This window comes from Budorcas taxicolor, chromosome X, assembly GCF_023091745.1.
Source record: "Budorcas taxicolor isolate Tak-1 chromosome X, Takin1.1, whole genome shotgun sequence".
Lineage (NCBI taxonomy): Eukaryota > Metazoa > Chordata > Mammalia > Artiodactyla > Bovidae > Budorcas > Budorcas taxicolor.
The window spans coordinates 144,890,195-144,911,892 of NC_068935.1; the positions used below are offsets into that span (position 1 = coordinate 144,890,195).

The following is a 21,698-nucleotide window of genomic DNA, read 5'->3' on the forward strand; positions in this document are numbered from 1 at the left end:
ACTAGATATTCCTTCCCGTTTTTTCAGTATCAGCAAACACAGTAGGATGAGGACTCCTTTATGGTCAATAACTGCGACCACTCCCCGGCGTATGTCCTTAGTGTTGCCCGGGAGGCTCTTTGTTTTGAAACAATAGGTGGAAATCATTTTTAATCTACGTGATTTAGCAGGAAGTCAAGTAGACTGATTTGGATCATATCGTGAAGAAAATTTATGTAATATAGACAGTGAAAATGAAAGTTGGCTCAGTGGTGTCCGACTCTCTGTAACCTCAAGGACTATACAGTCCATGGAATTCTCCAGGCTGGGATACTGGAGTGGGTAGCCTTTCCCTTCTCCAGGGGGATCTTCCCAATCCAGGGATTGAACCCAGGTCTCCCGCATTGCAGATGATTCTTTACCAGCTGACCCACCAGGGAAGCCCAAGGATACTGGAGTGGGTAGGCTATCCCTTCTCCAGGGGGTCTTCCTGACCCAGGAATTGAACCAGGGTCTCCTGCATTGCAGGCGGATTCAGGGAAGCCAATAGATTATATACAGTAGAAATACACGTAATAAGCTGCACAGCAAAGTGGTATTTCCTATACAGTTATATTTGAACGTCTTAATTTTTTAAAAAATTTCAGAATGATGAGATGATGGAGATTTTTTTCCCCCTTGTGTGGGCGCATGCTAAGTCACCTCAGACGTGTCTGATTCTGTGCGACCCCATGGAACATAGCCTGTCCAGGTTCCTCTGTCCGTGGGATTCTCCAGGCAAGAAACCTGGAGTGGGTTGCCATGCCCTCCTCCAGGGGATCTTCCCGACCCAGGGATCGACCCTTACGTCTCTAATGTCTACCTGCATTAGAAGCCCTACCTCTTGGGTATTTAAGGTTAGAAGATAGGAAAAAAAGCATGCCTTCTATAGAGCAAAAAAGTAACAGAAGGGGAGGAGGAGGTGCATGGGAGGGAAAAAGGGAGCGTGTCAGGTCGGCTGGGAGGAAGCATGTACAAAGGGGAGGGGGCGCTTCGGGTTCAGAGAACACCCTGTGGGTAGGACCCTGCAATGTTGGATCTATAGATTTCCGTTTTTCACCAAGACTTTCTGTGTGTCTGCAAGCTGGGCGGGACCCCCGCCCCCTGGCCAGGACTCACCGTGCACGTCGGGGGTCCGGAAGGTCCTGATGGTGGCGGGCCCCTCCCCGCCCGCAGTCAGCACCTGCACCTCCAGGCGGTAGAGGGTGGCAGGCCGCAGACCTGGGACCGAGAGCTCAGGGTGATCCTGGGGAAGGGGAGGGAAGGCGTTGGGGCACATGGGTCCGTCAGCTGCTGCCTCTGACCACGACCCATGTCTGGACTCTCCTCCAGAGACTACGCCTCCCTCGCGACATCACCGTGATACGCGCAGTTGCGGTTTGCTTGTTTCCACTCCACCGTGTCCAGGAACCTGAAATCTGTCCATGTTCGCTGGAGACCCCTTACCCCCCCCGACCCCCGGGTGGTCTGGGCAGCAAGGAGACCCCGGCTCTTGGCAGCCAAGAGCTCACATGAGTCAGGCCAGTTCTTGCCGCTCACCCCCACCCCCTCCAGGGGACTGTATTTTCCATTCCTGAATCTAAGACTTTCCCAGGCTTTAAAAGTTTTCATATGCACATCTTGTGATGTGAATTCTTGATAATCCACGTCTCGGGGAAATGCGCCAACTTGCGCTCCTTAAAAGACAGTATCTGTCAGTGCCGGCAGCCAAAAAATGTTTCTTTTTATGCCAACACTTTTTTCTTTTGTTTTTGGTCTTAGAACTCAATAGAACCTAACGCACATACACAGAATAATTACTGTCCAATTCCATGGAATTTTTTTTCCTTCCGGGATTTAAGGTGTTTTTTTTTTTTTTTTCTTCTCTTTTTGGAGCAAGAATTGCATATTCTAAGGGCATTTTGAGAGTTGGTAAAAGCCCACACATGCTTTTTTTTTTCTCCCCCCAAACCAAGGAATTAAGTTGGCCTGGAAGGCACTCCAGCTCATTAAGTGCTCTGGCCAGATTTGAAGGGGAAAATGAAGAGAAAAAACAAGGTTCTTTTTAGCTCTTTTCCCCCCAAAATTTAGCACTTCAAATGGGGCACGTCCGCTTGGCCCAGAAGGACAGGGATTCAAAAGAACAGAAAATGGTGAAACCTTTGCGTTCCATGTGGACAGGAGAGGCCTCCTTAAGAGCTGGTCCTGATCATCACGTTTAGCTAGATGGCAGTTTCTCGGAAGTTTATGGTAATGATAGTTATCTACAGGAACCCTGATGGTGTGCTCCGATTTTTACAAAAGAATTTACTGGGGGCCCACAGGAACCCTATTGGTATGTTCTGATTCTTGCAAAAGAATTCACACAGGAGAAGAAAGCCTACATGTGAGTCTCAACACGTTGCCCCTGCAGTGGGGGTTTGGGGTGCCCGAGTGCCTCCCCCAGGGATGCTCCCTCTGGGTTGGGGGGAACCCACCCTGAGATGGGGCAGGTGGGCGGGCACTCACCGCGGGCAGAATCTGGGACTGAGAGATGATGCTGTTCGGGAGGCTGTTGGGCCGGCTCTCAGTGGTGACCTCGGCCCAGGTCACCTGGAAGCCGGTGGCCGGCCGCGGCAAGCCCGCCTGGTTCACCTTCCAGGAGAAGTGCCCCGTGATGTTGGCATCGCGTACCACGAAGGAGGCGGACAGGTTCTCAGGTTTGGCCTGCACTTTGGGGCGCACGTGACTGTAACCTGCGGGCGCAGGAAGGGGAACCGTGCAGCGGTTAGAGGGGTGGAGAGAGGGCAGCCCCAGAGGACATGGTGTTCAGACTGCCATTCTCTGGGACCCGGGGTCAGCAACCTGACCTCCCTTAGCGGGTGGGGGCGGGGGGAGGTCCCATGGCTGCCTGGCAGATGACATCTGAGCTGGACCCTGATCTCTGCAGCTCTGTGCCCAGTGGCTGCTGATGGCTCGGGGTCATTTGCGACTCCAGCTTGCAGATGGGAGTGGACGATGCAGAAAAGAGTGCTGTGATCTCAGAGGACCCAGCCACTGAGAGGGCAGGAGCGGGTGCTTCGGGAGGGGGTGGGTGGGGAAGGCTGGGGTCGCGGTGAGAGCCGTTGGCAGTGACCAGAACCAGCTCCCGGGTGGGGCCTCTGAGGATAAGTGTCCCTCGATGTGGGCCAGGGCTGCGGAAGGTGGAGATGGGGGATGGAAGGGCTGTGAAGGGTAACGCCCCTGGGGCCGGGCTGAACACGAGTCAAGTGAGGCACCCCAGAGCACCCGCAGAAAGATACCGGCCCCCCATCTAAGGGCTTGGGCTTCCAAGGTTGGGCTTCCCTGTTGGCTCAGCTGGTAAAGAATCTGCCTGCAATGGAGGAGACCCTGGATCAATTCCTGGGTTGGGACGATCTGCTGGAGAAGGGAAAGGCTACCCACTCCAGTATTCTTGGGCTTCCCTGGTGTCTCAGCTGGTAAACAATCTGTCTGCAAGGCGGGAGACCTGGGATCCATGCCTGGGTTGGGAAGATCCCCCTGGAGAAGGAAAAGGCTACCCACTCCAGTATTCTGGCCTGGAGAATTCCACGGACTATACCGTCCATGGGGTCTCAAAGAGTCGGACACCACTGAGTGACTTTCACTTTCACTTCTAAGGGCTAATCCTTCAGCAAAGCCTGTCACTAAGTGCGGCTGGACTTCAGAGGCTAGGCGAGGGTTCGTATACACACGTTCTCTTCAGACAGGGCTGTCCTAGGGCCATCTAGAAAGGGGTGATCCTTGTGGGTTTCAGGGCCTTGTGAATCGCACTTTGGAGCTGTGCCCAGCGACGCGCCTCCTGGGGATTCCAGGCGACACGTACCCTCTTCCGTGCCAGGGCAGCTGAAGTGCTTGTGGGTCTTGCCCTTGAGCGCAGAGCATGGCGGGGTCGTGAAGGACGCGCTCTCCGCCTTCCAGCGGCCCTGGGGCCGCGCGGCTTGCACAATCACCTTGTATTTGCAGGAGAATGACAGGTCTGGAAGAATCATGTAGTTCTCCTAGAGCGAGACGGAGACAGAGAACACGCCAGCTGTAAAAATCTCACGAGGGAATGGACTTGGCAGGAGATGCGATGATGTCCCAGGAGGTTGTCTTCTTGTATGTGGTGGGGGTGGGTGTGTTTGTGCGTGTGTGATATGGCCTTTACACAAAGCACACAGGGTCCTTGCCGAGATGATTTACAACCATGACCTGCTCCTGCGGTGAAGAGGGTCACCCAGGCTCTAGAACAACCGGGTGGAAGTGTTCAGTCCACGGCAGCGCTGTTCTGACTGTCACGACCCACTGTGGGGAGCTGGCTGGACAGGGAGGGTGAGAAGCTGTGAATATCAACCCGAATTGTTATTAAAAAAAAAAGCTGACTCGGGCTTCCTCCCAGACACAGGCTCAGTTTAGACCTGAGTCTTTCCTGAAGGCAGAGAAGACATTCTGGAGGCGTGTCTCTTCTCCCCTTTCTGGAGGGCTCTCTCTGTTGCTTCCGGCCAGAGTGTGATGATTAAACAGAATTACGAGGCCAGACTCAACCGTGGAGGGCTGAGGGGCTGGGAATGTCACCTTACAGGAAGAGGAAGCTGACGGTGATGGTTGTAACAAGCTACTGTACCGTTTCTTTCTCTTTGTGTGTGAGCGTGTGCGTGTCCCCTGTAGGGTGGCGTTGTCGCGGCCTCCTGCACACATATATAACCTTACGGGAACAGGAAAGCTGACTGTGACATTTGTAACAAGCTGGTGCGAGGTTTATCTCCCTTGTGTGTTTGTCAGGATGTGTGTGTCCATTCTAGGTGCTGTCAAGGCCCTGGGTGCACTTGTATAACCTTATACCGACGTGAAGCATGACAGTGATGTTCGTGACAAGCTAGTGCGATGCTTCCTTCCCTTGGTGTGTTAGGGTGTGTGTGTGTGTCCCTTCTAGGGTGTTGTTTTCAGGGCCTTGTATACACGTAAATAACCTGGGGAAAGCTGACGGTGATGGTTGTTAACAAGCTAGTGTGACGTCTCCTTCCCTTGGTGTGTTAGGGTATGTGTGTCCCTTCTAGGGTGTCGTTGTCAGGACCCTGTGTATACTACATATATAACCTTACAGGAACAGGAAAGCTGACGGTGATGGTTGTAACAAGCCAGTGTGATATCTCCTTTCCTTGGTGTGTTAGGGTGTGTGTGTCAATTCTAAGCCAGCAGTTGTCTTAGGGTGTGTGTGTCAATTGTAGGTGAGTTGTGTTAGGGTGTGTGTCAATTCTAGGCAAGCAGTTGTGTTAGGGTGTGTGTGTCAATTGTAGGTGAGTTGTGTTAGGGTGTGTGTCAGTTCTAGACAAGCGGTTGTATTAGGGTGTGTCAGTTCTAGACAAGCAGCTGTATTAGGGTGTGTGTGTCAATTGTAGGTGAGTTGTGTTAGGGTGTGTGTGTCTAGACAAGCAGTTGTATTAGGGTGTGTGTGTCAATTGTAGGTGAGTTGTGTTAGGGTGTATGTGTGTCAATTCTAGACAAGCAGTTGTATTAGGGTGTGTGTGTCAATTCTAGACAAGCGGTTATATTAGAGTATGTGTGTCAATTCTAGGCCAGCGGTTGTATTAGGGTGTGTGTGTCAATTGTAGGTGAGTTGTGTTAGGGTGTATGTGTGTCAATTCTAGACAAGCAGTTGTGTTAGGGTGTGTGTGTCAACTGTAGGTGAGTTGTGTTAGGGTGTGTGTGTCACTTCTAGACAAGTGGTTGTATTAGGGTGTGTGGGTCAATTCTAGACAAGCGGTTGTATTAGGGTGTGTGTGTCAACTGTAGGTGAGTTGTGTTAGGGTGTGTGTGGGTCAATTCTAGGCATGTAGTTGTCAGGGCCACCTGCCCCCATACAAGAGCTGCAGCTGGGAGCGTGTCTGGGACCCTTAACGTCAGAAGAGCACGTGCTGGGGCCGAAGACGGGCGGGTCTTCCACCCCCAGCACAAGCTGGCACAAGGTAGGGTTGTAGCTAAAGGTGAGGCTGAGGGACAGGGTTGCAGAGAAACCCCGGGAAATTTTCCCACTTGCCCTGGGAAAACAAGGCTTTCAGGTCATGGGGCATTCTGACTCAGAATGGAGAAGAGAATTCCGAACTTCTGTGTGATTAAGAGGAAACACTCCCAGGCTGACGCTGTATGCCCTGGGAGTTCCCTGTGAGTTGTGTCTGGAATCTCCGCATCTCAGGGTCCCCCCCCTCAAGCTGACAACGTGCAGGGATGAGGGGTGAGGGAACACGTGACCCTGTGTCTCCTCCCCGCCTGTCCCAAAGGTAACGGGTCGGTGACTGAGTCACCCACAGCACGTTCAGCCTGCACCTCTTCCCGTCCAGCTGCACCCACAGGGCGGGTGTGTCTAAGAGCCCCCAAGCACCCCCATTTCAAGCCTCTTCCTCCTCCTCACCTGGGTCACGGCCGAGGACGCCTCCAGCCTGGCGGATTTGTTGTGGGCGCAGACTTCCGGAAACCACTCCACGTGATATGGTCCGATGCTGGGATCTGTAAGGTGAATGCAATTAAGCAAAAAAAAAAAAAACAACAGTCCGCAAGCGAGAGGGCTCGCGGCCCGACGTTCCTGAAGCTGGAGAGAACAGGAAGGGGGCGGAGGACCCTGCAGGCAATGCAGACGGGCACCCGCCAGGCCGAGGATGGAGGTCTCCCCAAATTCTGCGTGCTGTTTCCTCAAGAGAAAATCAGCTCAGGACTTCCCCGATGGTCCAGTGGTTGGGACTCTACCTTCCCATGCAGGGGGTGTCGGTTCCATCCCTGTCTGGGGATCTAAGATCCCACACGCCTCATGGCCAAAGAACCAAAGTGTAAAACGGAAGTGAACTGCTTCACACGTTCCGTTAAGGCTTTAAAAATGGCCCGTATCAAAGAAATCTTCAAGAACGGAGTCGGGGAAGAGAATGAAGTCGGGGGGAACGTAATAGAGCATAAAAGGAGAAGTAATCTGAGATACGAGAACCAGATAGGAAAAAAAACAATCATGAGGAAAGTGGCAGTGTGACGCGTCTGCAGAGGTCTTGAGCCCAGCCCAGCCATGGCGCCCATGGTAAGGAAACCCGAGGAGAATGGGGGATGCTCAGCGTCCCTCCTCTTGTTTCCTAGGTGATGAGAGAGATTCCACAGGAGTCTCTGAATCCTGCATGTTTCTGAGAAAGCTGGTGGAAGAAATCCTGAAGCCGGGCAGGAGTAAACACCTGGCCCTTCCTCACCCTGAAGGCCTGGCTGCCCCAGTGTGCTCCGTGTGGACTTGGTGTGGACTCTGTGTGTGCTCCACGTGGACTCCGTATGTGCACCATGTGTGCTCTATGTGTGCGCCATGCGGACTATGCGTGTGCTCTGTGTGGACTCTGCATGTGCTTGGTGTGTGCTGTGTGGACTCCGTGTGGACTGTGTGTTCCATGTGTACTGTGTGGACTCCGTGTGGACTCTGCATGTGCTCTGTGTGGACTCCATGTCTGCTCCATGTGTGCTCTGTGTGGACTCCGTGTGTGCTCTGTGTGTATTCAGCATGTGCTGTGTGTGTGCTCTGTGGACTCCATGTGGACTCTGAGTGTGCTCTGTGTGGACTCCATGTCTGCTCCATGTGGCCTCTGTGTGTGCTCCGTGTGGACTCCGTATGTGCACCGTGTGTGCTCTGTGCTCCATGCAGACTGTGGGTGTGCTCTGTGTGGACTCTGCATGTGCTTGGTGTGTGCTGTGTGGACGCCGTGTGTGCTCTGTGTGTGCTGTGTGGATTCCATGTGTGCTCCGTGTGGACTCTGCATGTGCTCCATGTGTGCTCTGTATGGACTCCACGTGTGCTCTGTGTGTATTCAGCATGTGCTGTGTGTGTGCTCTGTGGACTCCACGTGTGCTCCATGTGGACTCTGCATGTGCTCCGTGTGGACTCCATGTCTGCTCTGCGTGTGTTCCATGTGTGCCGTGTGGACTCCATGTGGACTCTGTGTATGCTCCGTGTGGACTCTGCATGTGCTCTGTGTGGACTACATGTCTGCTCCGTGTGTGCTCCGTGTGTGCCATGTGGACTCTGCGTGTGCTCCATGTGTGCCATGTGGACTCTGCGTGTGCTCCGTGTGTTCTCCATGTGCACAGGGTCTCCTCCTCAGGAGACGAGGGTGAGAACAGTGTGCAGTGAGTGCGCCCCAGCCTCGCCGGCTGTGTGAACCCTGCAGAATCAGACCTGCTGCCCCAGCACCCAGAGAACAGGGCCGCTTACGTAACGTCTCCACCTCCAGCCCGAGCGGCGCATTTTCTGTCCGTGTCTTTTCTTTGGGAGATCGACCGAGTGGAAAAAAAGACAAAAGTGCTGCAGAGCCAGACCTGAGTGTGGGAACAGAGGCTGGCAGGGTTTATCAATCACCCAGTGAGTTCCTGGGCAGGCGTGAAAGGCATCGCCCCCTACCCACACCACCCCCACCCCTGCGGTGATTAGCCTCGCATCCCGGCCGCACTCAAACCAAGCGTTTAAACGGAGGTTTTCAGAGCACAGACCCAGAGTGCTGGGTCTGCTGGGAACTTGCTCTGGAGCACTTTGGGAATCAAGAAGAGGACGACTTTTCCACCAGAAAGTAAAGAGATACCAAGCAGGCATCAATGCTGTTTAGCTAAAAAGGGTTGAGGTAACTTCTTACACGGCAGACATCAAGAGCTATGGGTTGACTGGAGAAGAACCGTACATTATACGCAAAGTATGAAGTCAACTGATGAGCGAATTCATACCCTTTCTTTCAACAGGTGCTGCGGCTCAACGCATCGTGCTGAAATGACCTCCCAGAGGCAGCTGGACTTGTGGACTCGAAACCCGGAGGCCTCTGGGTAAGTAGCAGAGTGCCTGGGTGACATCACGTTAGTTTGGACGGAGGTGGGACACAGGTGAATACAGAACGACCTTGACAGAAGCTCAGCGTACTGACAAGACGGTGACGGCGATAACTCGGCGTGGGCACAGCTCACAGAAGGGGTGGGCAGAGCCCTGAGCAGGGCAGGTAGTGGCGGGCAGGGTGCCACCCGGCGCCCCTGTGTGCCCCGATGCAAACTCACTTCTGTACGTGGTGAACCCCTGCGTCCCTCAAGCCCACAAAGCAAATGGAAGCATTTGCTGCTGCTGCTGAAGGGATCAGACTCTTCCTCTTAATGTAAAATCCCACTGGACAGGTGGGTGCCCCACCCCCCCATCAGAGAGCGTGATTCACACCACAGAGAACAGGCCAGTTCCTGCCACGTCCCGAGCCGGGCACAGAGTTCTCACAGTCCCCGGTGCGGAGCAGCCAAGTGGACCCTACTTTGCCACGCTACAGCTGGGTGATGCGCAATTACTACCCATAGCTCCCCCAGGAACCCATGGGTTCCTACAGCACGGTTCACAGGAGCACATACACACATCCCACGGCCCCTCCCACCCTTTAGCTCTGCAAGCTGCCGGCTCTGAGTGCACGACCTGGGTCTCTGGAGACAGACCCCCACCTTGGTGAGGATCTCCGTGCAAACCCAAGGCTTTCCAATCACTTCCCATGGCTGGCTCAGCAGACTCCACATCCTAGATTCCTGCCCCCCGCCCCCCCACATTCCCTCTGCCTTTATTTACCGATGCCTTTGGTTTCCTGTATCTGTGAGGCTCTGACCTCCTGGGGCCTGGCGGGACAGCCCTCCCCAAGATGGCCTTATGTCCAGAGAGCAGATGGCTCACCTGCAGGCATCCGTGTTCTGTGCAGGCCGGCCAACCCAGAGCCTGCACCCCAGCATCCCCTCAGAGGGGGGACCCTCACCCTCGGGGCCACCAGGTCCACCCTCATCAGCCCCCCAGGGCCAGGGAACTGGGGCAGCCTGTGTCCAGAGCCTGAGCTTCCCTGGTGGCTCAGATGGTAAAGAATCCACCTTCAATTCAGGAGACCCGGGTTCCATCCCTGGGTTGGGAAGATCCCCTGGAGGAGGGCAAGGCAACCCACTCCGGTATTCTTCCCTGGAGAATCCACATGGACAGAGGAGCCTGGCGGGCTACAGACTCGCAAAGAGTCGGACACGACTGAGTGACTAAATCACCACCACTTCCCAGAGCCCACTTTGATGATCCAGACCCATCAACCCTGAGAACGACCAGTGTTTCCTGTCCCCTGTCCACAGAAAGCATGGTCAAGGCTCCTGAGCACTGTTTCTGCCTCCTGCCTGACCCTGGAGTCCGCCCGAGAGGCATGGAGGGCCCCCACGTTGGCCGCCAAGAGTCACAAACCATCTTCTCAACGGCAGGTCTCTGTTGATCAGTTGCCTTCCACCACACACAGTTTACACGAACTGCCTGTCTTTCCCACAGTCCTTGATGGAGTGTTTTCTGACACAACTCGCGGTCCAAGCTTTTCCGAGGCGGGTCAAACAGTGGCCTGCATCTCACATCAAGCCTGCAGCCGTCTTGTAACTCGCACAAGTTAGGGTTTTGAAAGTCACCGTGAACACACCATAGCAAATCCTGGGTGGCTGCTCCTTGGCAGAAATGCAGGGTTACTGGATTCTTGTGATGACAGGTATCGTCCGCCCATCAGTAAGTAACCTGTTTCAATGTGTTTGTTTTTTTAAAAAACGTACTATATCTCTCTTAAAAGCATTAGTCGTCCCAGTCATGTCTGACTCTTTGAGATCTCCATGGGTTCACTGTAGCCCGCCAGGTTCCTCTGTCTTGTCTGAGCTTCTCCAGGCAAGAGCACTGGAGTGGGTTGCCATTTCCTTCTCCAGGGGAATCTTCTCCACTCCAGGACGGAACCCACGTCTCCCGCATTGCAGGGGGATTCTTTACCATCTGAGCCACCAGGGAAACCCAAATCTAATCTAAGAGATATTACAATTATTTATGAACTGAAAGAACTCTAGGGAATGGCCATCTGCTCCACCTGGAGAATTCCATGGACAGCCTGGTGGGTTACAGTCCGTGGGGTTGCAAAGAGTCACACGACTGAGCCACACACACACACACACACACACACACACACCCACCCACCCACCCACCCACCCACCCACACACACACACACACCTACCTCTCTAGTTGAAAACATCTTCACAATCCCGGATAGAAGGACAGCAAATGTCTTTTGCCTCCAGCCCCACGGTACTTTAATCCATCGTCATCTCAGAACCCACAAACTTAACCCCTTTTTTACCTTTTTTTGGGCTTCCCTGGTGGCTCAGCTGGTAAAGAATCCACCTGCAATGTGGGAGACCTGGGTTCGATCCCTGGGTTGGGAAGATCCCCTGGAGAAGGGAAAGGCTACTCACTCCAGTATTCTGGCCTGGAGAATCCCATGGGCTGTATAAGCCATGGGGTCGTAGAGAGTTGGACACGACTGAGCGACTTGCAGTGTTACTTTCTGCCCCCTTTTCAGAGCATCCTCACGGGCTCTCAGTGTGACCCCAGCCCCTGACACGTAACCGCAAGCCTGAATCAGGGGCTCTCCTCTCGCTGTTTCTGGACACAGCTCCAGGTTACTACCTCCCTCTCGCTGAGCTCACGGTGCCACAGGCCACACCTGCAGGGAGACGGGCCCGCCGCCCACCTCCATTGCCAGGTGGGGCGTCACCTTCCTCCTGGGGAGCCCTAGGGGGCAGCTCTGCACTCTGGGCCACTTTCACACAGAACAGAACGAGACACACATGGCGTCCACGGTAGGAAAGCAGACCATGCCGACGGTGTGTTCCCGGTTCGAGGGCGGAACCGAGAGGGCAGCGGCGGGTGGGAACGTGGACGCAGGGTCCCTTCCAGCCCAGCACCACGCTCTGCACGAGCATCTCCACCAAGGACCACAAGCACCCCAGGACTGGCGTGTAAACCCCAGTGACTCCACGAATCTGCAAGGACACAGTCCCGTGGGCACACACGATCCACAGCCTGTCTTTCCTTTTCAAACCAGTAGCGTAAGGTAGAGCTTTAAAGACACACAGTCCACAGCACATTCATTAAGCCACTGCGTGCTCAGTCGCTCAGTCGTGTCCAGCTCTTTGCCACCTCATGGACTGCAGCCCGTCAGGCTCCTCTGTCCAGGGAATTCTCCAGGCAAGAATACTGGAGTGGGTTGCCATGCCCTCCTCCAGGGGATCTTCCCGACCCAGCGATGGAACCTGCACCTCTTACGACTCTTGCATTGGCAGGCGGGTTCTTTACCACTAGCACCACGGGGAAGGCCTCCTTTGAACCAGTCTTCACCTCTTGCTGCAAAGATACTGACTCAGCTGATTCCAGAGCCATCACTCGGTGTGCGTAATGACCACATGCCGGACCACGACTCCAGCACCTCACATGCCGTCTTGGGGGGTTCTGACCTCACTTACCCCTTCCCTCTCTGGAAGCCACCCTGGCTCCGCTGGGCCTCTGCCTCAGCACTCCCCAGGGTTCTCCAGTTCCTCTGGGCACTCAGTGTTGGGGTCCTTGGCTGCCTCACCCCGCTTTGTGGGGCTGTTGAGACGGGTCTCGATTCCTCTTCCCTCCGCAGCAGTGGTCCCCGACTTTCATGGTAGTATCAGAGACCCATTTCGTCCACGGATAGGGGTCGGGGGTGGAGGTGGATGGTTTTAGAGATGATTCAAGTGCATTCCTGCAGAAGGAAGTGGCCACCTACTCCAATACTCTTGCCTGGAAAAATCCCATGGACAGAGGAGCCTGGTAGGCTACAAGTCTATGGGGTCACAAAGAGTTGGGCATGACTGAGCGACTTCACTTTCTTAAGTGGCGCTCCATTTATTGGGTGCTTTCTCTTATTTATTCCATCAGCTCCACTTCCGAGCATCAAGCATTAGATCAGAGGTTCGGGACCGCTGCTCTAGGGGATCTTAAGTTCTTCCCTTACTTAAGAACGTATTCTTAAACTCCGACTTACTCCGGTCCAAGTACAAGTGAACCGTGTTTTACATACAATGGTTGCTTGGAGATACTCAACTGCAGGGATTTCTCTTACTTATAAATAATACTACTACCTGTTTCCATATTACTAGTGGAACCGTGAGACCTGTTTTCTAATTACTGGTAAATTGATCACGGAACCTAGAAGAAAGCAAAGAAAAAAGTGCTTCTGACTGATTCTTATTTTGAATAAACAGAAATGAAAGAGGCAGAAAGGAATTTCAAGCAAACATGGTGTCTATAACCATCACTTTCAGTCAACATTGTACTCAAAGTCTCAGCCAGCATTAAGACAGGGCAAAGAAGCAACAATGCGCAAAGCCTGGAAAGGAAAATGTGATTTTCTTATGATTTACTGACAACACGATGATTTTCATAGAAAATGGCAGAGAACAACTATGCTTCAATTGAAAAAATTCTTTCTTTTGGGAGAAAAAAAGAGGGAAAGAAAAATAAAGGAACACGGATGCCCTAGGCTGGATCCTTATGACAGAAATGAAATCCAAACAAAAGCCAGCTGAGAAGCAAAGATGGAGCAATGCCACTCCTGGGATGTAAGGAGGGCACCTGACTGACCCTGTGTGAGGAGAGCGCTCACACAACACACGGAGCCCAGTGAACCTGAAGGAAACAAAACGATGAACTGATCATCTCTTAAAGGAAGAACTATTAAGAAACTGAAAAAAAAAGTAGAGAAAGACTTAGATAAAACCAGGAAAGACCTGGATAAAACTAGCATAGCCAGCTCCCTTCTCCAGGGGCTCTTCCCAACCCAGGGATCGAACCTGGGTCTCCCGCATTGCAGGCACGTTGTTTACCATCTGAGCCAGTAGTGAAGCCCCAAGTGAAAGTGAAAGTCACTCAGTTGTGTCCAACTCTTTGTGACCCCATGGACTATACAGTCTATGGAATTCTCCAGGCCAGAATACTGGAGTGAGCAGCCTTTCCCTTCTCCAGGGCATCTTCCCAACCCAGGGATCGAACCAGGGTCTCCTGCATTGCAGGCGGATTCTTTACCAGCAGAGCCACAGGGGCAGACCAAGAATGCTGGAGTGGGTAGCCTATCCCTTCTCCAGTGGATCTTCCCTACCCAGGAATCAAACCGGGGTCTCCTGCACTGCAGGCAGATTCTTTACCAACTGAGCCACCAGGCAAGCCCAGTGAAGCCCCAAAGTAAGAACTATCAGGAAAGTGAAAGAAATAAAAGTAGAAAGAAACTGAGATGAAACCAGCACAGGACTCGAATACTCCATACATAAAGGACTCTTGCAGGACAGACTGGCTAAACCACCTGGACCGTGTTTTGGAAAAGAGGAGCCCCATCGCCAATAAACTCACGATGAGCTGTTCAACCCCTGGACGAGCAGCAACATGCTAACACAAACAGCAGCGAGCCACCACAACACACGTTCCAGAAGGGCTGAGCTGAGAAAAAGATGGATTCTCCACTTGGGGAGACTGTGTGAAGAAGATCTAAGCCTCCTGGTGGGAGGGTGCATGGTCCAAGCACTGTGCAAGACTCTGCTAGGGCTCAATATCCTCTGACCTAAGAGTCTCACCTCTGGGTGTGGGGAATATGTACGCACATGTGTGACTCAGCAAGTGTGTTCACAGGATGTTCACAACGGTGCTGTTCTTTTCCATCTTTAAGATTCTTTGATGCGGATCCTTTGAAAAGTATCGAATTTGCTACAACATCATTTCTGTTTTATGTTTAGTTTTGCTTTTGGCCCCAAGGCATGTGTGATCCTAGCTTCCTGCTCAAGGACAGAACCTGCAACTCCTGCGTTGGAAGGTGATGTCTTGACCACTGGACCGCCAGGGAAGTCCTCCTTACCAGCCCATCACTGGGGCCAACCAAATCTCCAGCCGCTGTTGACAAGAAGCTTCACAGCTGGAGGTGTCCCGGAGACAAAACGGTGCAGCAAGATGAGTGGATGAATCAGTGCTTCCTGCAGGAGACTCAGTGAGTGTCCCCCATGTACTGTTCACTGCGGGAAGCCAGATGCAGAGCGTTAAGATCCCATCTGGATAAACTCAAGTACAGGGACAACACATGTGCATGCTCAGAAGTCAGGATGTTGGCGGTTTACCCCTCTGTGCCTGAAATGCTTTCATCTCCCGTATGTTCACCTTTTCGTTAGTTGAGATGCTTACATGTTCGATAATAAAACGTGTTATTTCATTAATACTAATGTCATATGGACGCACAATGCTAATTTTAAATTGGTAAGGACAGTCATCCTCCGATACCCACTGGAGCTTGGGACCGGACCCAACCTCCAGTGGGTATTCAAGAATCGGACCCCCGCCTTGAATACCAAATTCCAAGCATGGATGCTGGAGTCCCACAGTGAGCTCTTCATACCTGTGGGCTCTGCGTCCTCGGGTTCAACCAGCTGCTGACCGTAGACAAGAGTACAGGACTCACAGGCCAGTGAATCCGCAGACACAGAACCCGCAGATACGGAGAGTTGACTGTACAAGAGATTAAATAAATTCTATCATTTAATGTTAACTTAATATGAATATTAAAACTAATAAATTAATATTAATTTAAATGTTGCAACATGTATACATAATGTTACTTTAGTAATATTGAATAAATTTAAATTAACATACAATAGTAATAAAATACTAAACCTTATTGGTAATGTTATTTTAGCTACAGAATGAATTTGAGCAGCTTAGAAGAAAATTCCAGAATAAGAGCTCCAGCACCAATATCCCCAAATGGCACATGAGCTAATACACTGAGTAAATAGTGCCTCAGAAAAGTTAAGAATTTTGAAAACTAATTCACGAAACAGTTTGCCTAAAATAGATTTTGTGTCTTAAAATGCATAGAAGTGATAATGTGTACGTCAATTATCTCTAAAAGCAGTATTTCAGTAATGCAAAACAAATTCTCTTAGGAAACAAAACAAAGGAATGAAAGCAATTTGTCTCAAAGATAAAAAGAAAACAGAATCTATTCTAAGGATGAACGTTCACTGTAGTATTAACGATAAAACAAATTCTGAAGGAAGCTTAATGTTTGGCTACAGTGCAATTAGCACAACACACCATCAAGGTAACCATTTCAAAATGTTATTAAAAATACTAACAGGATGTCAAATGCAAATATATTATTTGAAAGTGTGTTCATTTTACACACACACACACACACACACACACACACACACAAATGGCTTCCCTGGCGGCTCAGCCTGCAATCCAAGAGACCTGGGTTAGATCCCTGGGTCAGGAAGATCCCCTGGGGAAGGGAATGGCAACCCACTCCAGCATTCTTGCCTGGAGAATCCCATGGACACAGGAGCCTGGTGGGCTGCAGTCCATGGGGTCAGAAAAGAGTTGGACCCCACTGAGACTACAGTTCAGTTCAGTTCAGTCACTCAGCCATGTCTGACTCTTTGCAACCCCATGAATCGCAGCATGCCAGGCCTCCCTGTCCATCACCAACTCCCAGAGTTCACCCAAACTCATGTGCATCAAGTCGGTGATGCCATCCAGCCATCTCATCCTCTGTCGTCCCCTTCTCTTCCTGCCCTCAATCCCTCCCAGCATCAGGGTCTTTTCCAGTGAGTCAACTGTTCGCGTCAGGTGGCCAAAGGATTGGAGTTTCAGCCTCAGTATCAGTCCTTCCAATGAACACCCAGGACTGGTCTTCTTTAGAATGGACGGGTTGGATCTCCTTGCAGTCCAAGGGACTCTCAAGAGTCTTCTCCAACATCACAATTCAAAAGCACCAGTTCAGCGCTCAGCTTTCTTCACAGTCCAACTCACATCCATACATGACCACTGGAAAAACCATAGCCTCGACTAGATGGACCTTTGTTGGCAAAGTAATGTCTCTGCTTTTTAATATGCTGTCTAGGTTGGTCATAACTTTCCTTCCAAAGGGTAAGCGTCTTTTAATTTCCTGGCTGCAATCACCATCTGCAGTGATTTTGGAGCCCCTCAAAATAAATTCTGCCAATGTTTCCACTGTTTCTGAGAGACTACGCATACATATATAATAACTGGGTGAAACACAAGTATAGGAAACTTACGAAAGCAAGTCTACGAAAATGCTATTTCCGTGAAATACTGGGAAGAGAATTGGTTTTTCTCCTGTCTTCCAAATTATCTGCATTATGGACCTTTTTAATAAACAATTATTTTAGAACAGAGCTTTACAGTGCAAAATAACGACTGTTCCGAGTGTTTTAACACAAGACCAGCTTTCTAGGAAAGAGGTGAAGACAGGTCACTATCCCTGAAATGATGCAAGGTCAGTAGCAGATTTCAGAACGTGCTAACACATTCCTGGGAACCAGGGGCAACCCATTCAAACGTCAGAGCAGCAAGGCATTCGACAAAAGAAGAAAGCGTGCACGCATTTTGTTCAGCCGTTTCCTAAAGAGCAGTAGTGTGGCCTGACGGTGACGTTCGCACAAGCACCCCGACAGCTCAGAACTCTTCAGTGCAAACAACAAACATAAAACTCTTAGACAGAAGCAGAGGCAGAACACTCTCTGCAATAAATCACAGCAAGATCTTTTTGGATCCACTTCTCAAGAGTAATGAAAATAAAATCAGAAAATAAACAAACGGGACCTAATTAAACTTGAGAGCATCTGCACAGCAAAGGAAATAATAAAACAAAAAGACAACCCAGAAATGAGAGAAAATATCTGCACATGACTGATGAAGGCTAAATGTACAAAATACACAAGACAGCGCATCCGCCTCAATACCAACAAACAACCCAATCAAAAAATCACAAGACCTAAAAAGACATTTCTCCAAAGACATGCACATGGCTAAGAGCAACATGAAAGATGCTCAATGTTGCTAATTATTACAGAAATACAAATCAAAACTACAATGAGTTACCACCTCACACCAGGCAAAACGGCTCTCATCAACAAATCTGCAAACAATAAATGCTGGAGAGAGTGTGGAGAAAAGGAAACTTGCCTGCACTGTTGGTGGCAAGGCAAATTGGCACAGCCACTTCAGAGAACAGTCTGGAAGTTCCTAAGAAAACTAGAAACAGAGCTACCATATGACCCAGCAACCCCACTCCTGGACACATACCTGGAGAAAACCATCATTTGAAAATGTACGTGCACCCCACTGCAGCACTATTCACAACAGTCAAGACGGGGTAGCGACCTCAATGTCCATCGACAGAGGAATCCATGTGGCGCACGTGCACACACAATACTACCCAGCTTCATAACGAGTGAAATAAATGCCATGTGCAGTGACACGGGTAGGGAGGTAGAGATGATCGCAGGAGGGGAATCAGGGAAAGAAACAGGATATCGCTTCTCTGTGGAATCTAAAAAAAAATGATACTGACGAACTTATTTACAAAACAGAAATAGATTTACAGACTTAGAAAGCAAATTGACAGTTACCATAGGGGACTGGTGGGGGTCGGGGGGAATAGACTGGGAGACTGGGATGGGCAGGTACACGCTGCTGCTGCTGCTGCTGCTGCTGCTAAGTCGCTTCAGTTGTGTCCAACTCTGTGCGACCCCATAGACGGTAGCCCACCAGGCTCCCCCGTCCCTGGGATTCTCCAGGGAAGAACACTGCAGTGGGTTGCCATTTCCTTCTCCAGTGCATGAAAGTGAGAAGTCAAAGTGAAGTACATGTTACTATATTTAAGATAATCAACAGGGACCTACTGTATAGCACAGGGATCTCTGCTTAATGTAATAACCTAAGGCTTCCCTCATAGCTCATTTGGTAAAGAATCTGCCTGCAATGCAGGAGACCTGACTTCGATTCCTGGGTCAGGAAGATCCCCTGGAGAAGGAAATGGCAACCCACTCCAGTACTCTTGCTTGGAGAATCCCATGGACAGAGGAGCCTGGCAGGCTACGGTCCATGGGGTCGCAAGGAGTCGGACACGACTTAGCGACTAAACCACCACCACCAACAGCTGGAAAAAGAATCAGTCTGTGTATATGTACAATTGAATCTCTTTGGTGTACACCTGAAACTCTCACAACACTGTACATCAACTGTACTCCAATATTAGAATAAAACTCAAAGACAACGATGACTAAGCAAGCATCTGCTCACCTTCGGTCTTCTTCCAGTAGACCTTCACTTGCAGCTGGTTGTCTTGGAAGAACGGAGCCCCGACTTCCAGGAGGCGAGCAGGCCGGCGTCTTTGAAGGGGAGGCTGTGTGTGCATCACGCTTTTTCTACTTTTCCCGAGCTGTTCTTCTACAAGAATGCACAACATTTTGATTTACTGTCTAAAAAGCAACATGGAACCTGATGGTAATCCCAGGGCATCTGATTTCCCTCTGTGATCCTTTCATATTTAGTGCCTGTTTTTTAAAGGAAAATGTAATTCAGCCACAGATTCCTTCCTGCCCAGGTTGACCACACTTCCCCCTTCATCACAGGCTGTAATGCAGACCTTAAAGTATGCCGTGTAGATTACACTGAATTCCCAAATTTAACTTGGTAAGAAACACATATCCACCAACCTTGATAGATGCTCTGATTTCAGTAATAAGTGGAAATAGTATTTCTCACAATACATTAATTTTTTTTGGCACTTGTGAAGAAAGTCAATGAGATAATACTAAAATACCATTTAAACAGTACACTCGATGGGTTTTCGCTGAAGGACCAGCATGTTAGATTCCTCCATCTTGAGAGAGACAGAGGAGAGTTCATATGGCCTAGTAGGAAAGATACCCAAAATTCCTGGCCTCCAATCTCTCCTTTTGCAGCTCACTGACTTTTAGAAGTTGCATTTGTAGAAATAATGTCCTTTTCTGCTTTCAGAATTCCAAGTACTCCTATGAGATATAACACCTCAACCTGTATTGACGATAAACCAGTAAGCAATGTAAAAAAGTTCACTTAAAACCGAGCATTTAGAAAACTAAGATCATGGCATCTGGTCCCATCACTTCATGGCAAATAGATGGGGAAACAATAGAAACAGTGACAGACTTCATTTCTGGGGCTCCGAAATCACCGCAGATGGTGACTGCAGCCATGAAATTAAAAGATGCTTGCTCCTTGGGAAAAAAGCTATGACCAACCTAGACAACAGAGACATTACTTTGCCAACAAAGGTCCATCTAGTCAAGGCTATGGTTTTTCCAGTGGTCATGTATGGATGTGAGAGTTGGACTATAAAGAAAGCTGAGCACTGAAGAACTGATGCTTTTGAACTGTGGTGTTGGAGAAGACTCTGGAGAGCCCCTTGGACTGCAGGGAGATCCAACCAGTCCCTCCTAAAGGAAATCAATCCTAAATATTCATTGGAAGGACTGATGCTGAAGCTGAAACTCCAATCCTTTGGCCACCTGATGCGAGAGCTGACTCATTGGAAAAGACCCTGATGCTGGGAAGATGGAAAGCAGGAGGAGAAGGAGACGACAGCGGATGAGATGGTTGGATGGCATCACCGACTGAATGGACATGAGTTTGAGTAAACTCCGGGAGTTGGTGATGGACAGGGAGGCCTGGAGTGCTGCAGTCCACAGGGTCGCACAGAGTCGGACACAACTGAGTGACTGAACTGACTGTTCTTCAAAGGTAGCAATGCCTAAGTGTGAAATCTGATTTAGATATATGAAAAAAGAGACAAAAAAAGGATATGAATCAGGAACAGCCAGATGGCAGAGCGGCGTGGGATACGGTGGGGAGAAGGGGGTGGGGCTTCCTGCTCCAGGGAGTCCCCCTCCCAGCACGCATTCACCAAGTCCAGAGCCTTCTGAATCCTGGTGTCCGGGGTTTACAGAGGCTTTATTACACAGACGTGACGGATTAAATTATTAGCCACCGATGACTGAGCTGTACGTCCAGCCACTCTCTCGTCCTCAGACGCGGTGGTAGGAAGTGGAGACAGAAAGTTCCAACCTTCCAGTCACCGGTACGTTCCTTTCATGCCCACCCTGCCCTTAGATGCTGTCCCCAAAAAATCACCTCATCCACAAAAGAAAACACACCTTCATGGCTCTCATTGCTTAGGGGATTCCAAGAGTTTCTGGAGCCGTGTGCCTGGAACGGGCCAACACCAATGTCAGCTTCAAGTCACAACATCACAGGCTGTGTGCCTTGCATCCCAGTCTGCAGACCCCAACACAGCAAGCCTGGGGCCCAGAGTGGGGGCAGGGTCACAGGGAACCCACAAGACAGGCACCCAAACAAGCCCCTTTCCAGATGCCACCGTGGGCTTACAGAATCCCTCTGCTTACACCTAAGGCATTGTTTAAAAAGAATTGAAGGTGTAATGGAATATTACTCAGCCATAAACAGGAATTAAACTCTGCCTTCTTCACAGACATGGAGGGACCTGGCGACTGTCATAGAGTGTGAAGCAAGTCAGAAAGACAAATGCATTACTGCATGTACGTAGAATATAGAAAAACAGTGTAGATGAACATATTTGCAAAGCAGAAATAGAGACACAGATGTGGAGAACACACCCAAGGATACCAAGGGGGTTAACAGTCAGGTGGGATAAACTGGGAGATAGGAATTTACACACATACACTAAACTAATGAGAACCTGACTCACTGGAAAAGACCCAGATGCTGGGAAAGATGGAAGGCAGGAGGAGAAGGGGACGACAGAGGATGAGATGGTTGGACGGCATCAACCACTCGATGGGCATGAATGAGTAAGCTCCGGGAGTTGGTGATGGACAGGGAGGCCTGGCGTGCTGCAGGCCATGGCGTCCCAAAGAATTGGACGTGACTGAGCGACTGAACCGAAGGTGAATGAGAACCTACTGTATACCACAGAGGACTCTACTCAATGCTCTGTAATGGTCTATA

At 50.4% G+C, this 21,698-nt stretch overlaps 1 protein-coding gene across 1 annotated transcript in view; it reads right to left on the reverse strand.

Moving 5' to 3' along the window:
* Positions 1-21,698, reverse strand: part of ANOS1 (anosmin 1) — a 221,523-nt gene that overhangs the window by 5,054 nt on the left and 194,771 nt on the right. Inside the window, exons 9-13 of the mRNA XM_052663363.1 lie at positions 18,972-19,118; positions 6,407-6,501; positions 3,842-4,016; positions 2,506-2,732; positions 1,138-1,264 (exon numbers count right to left, since the gene is read on the reverse strand). Coding sequence (XP_052519323.1) covers positions 1,138-1,264; positions 2,506-2,732; positions 3,842-4,016; positions 6,407-6,501; positions 18,972-19,118 — 771 coding nt within the window. The remainder of the gene's footprint in view (positions 1-1,137; positions 1,265-2,505; positions 2,733-3,841; positions 4,017-6,406; positions 6,502-18,971; positions 19,119-21,698) is intronic.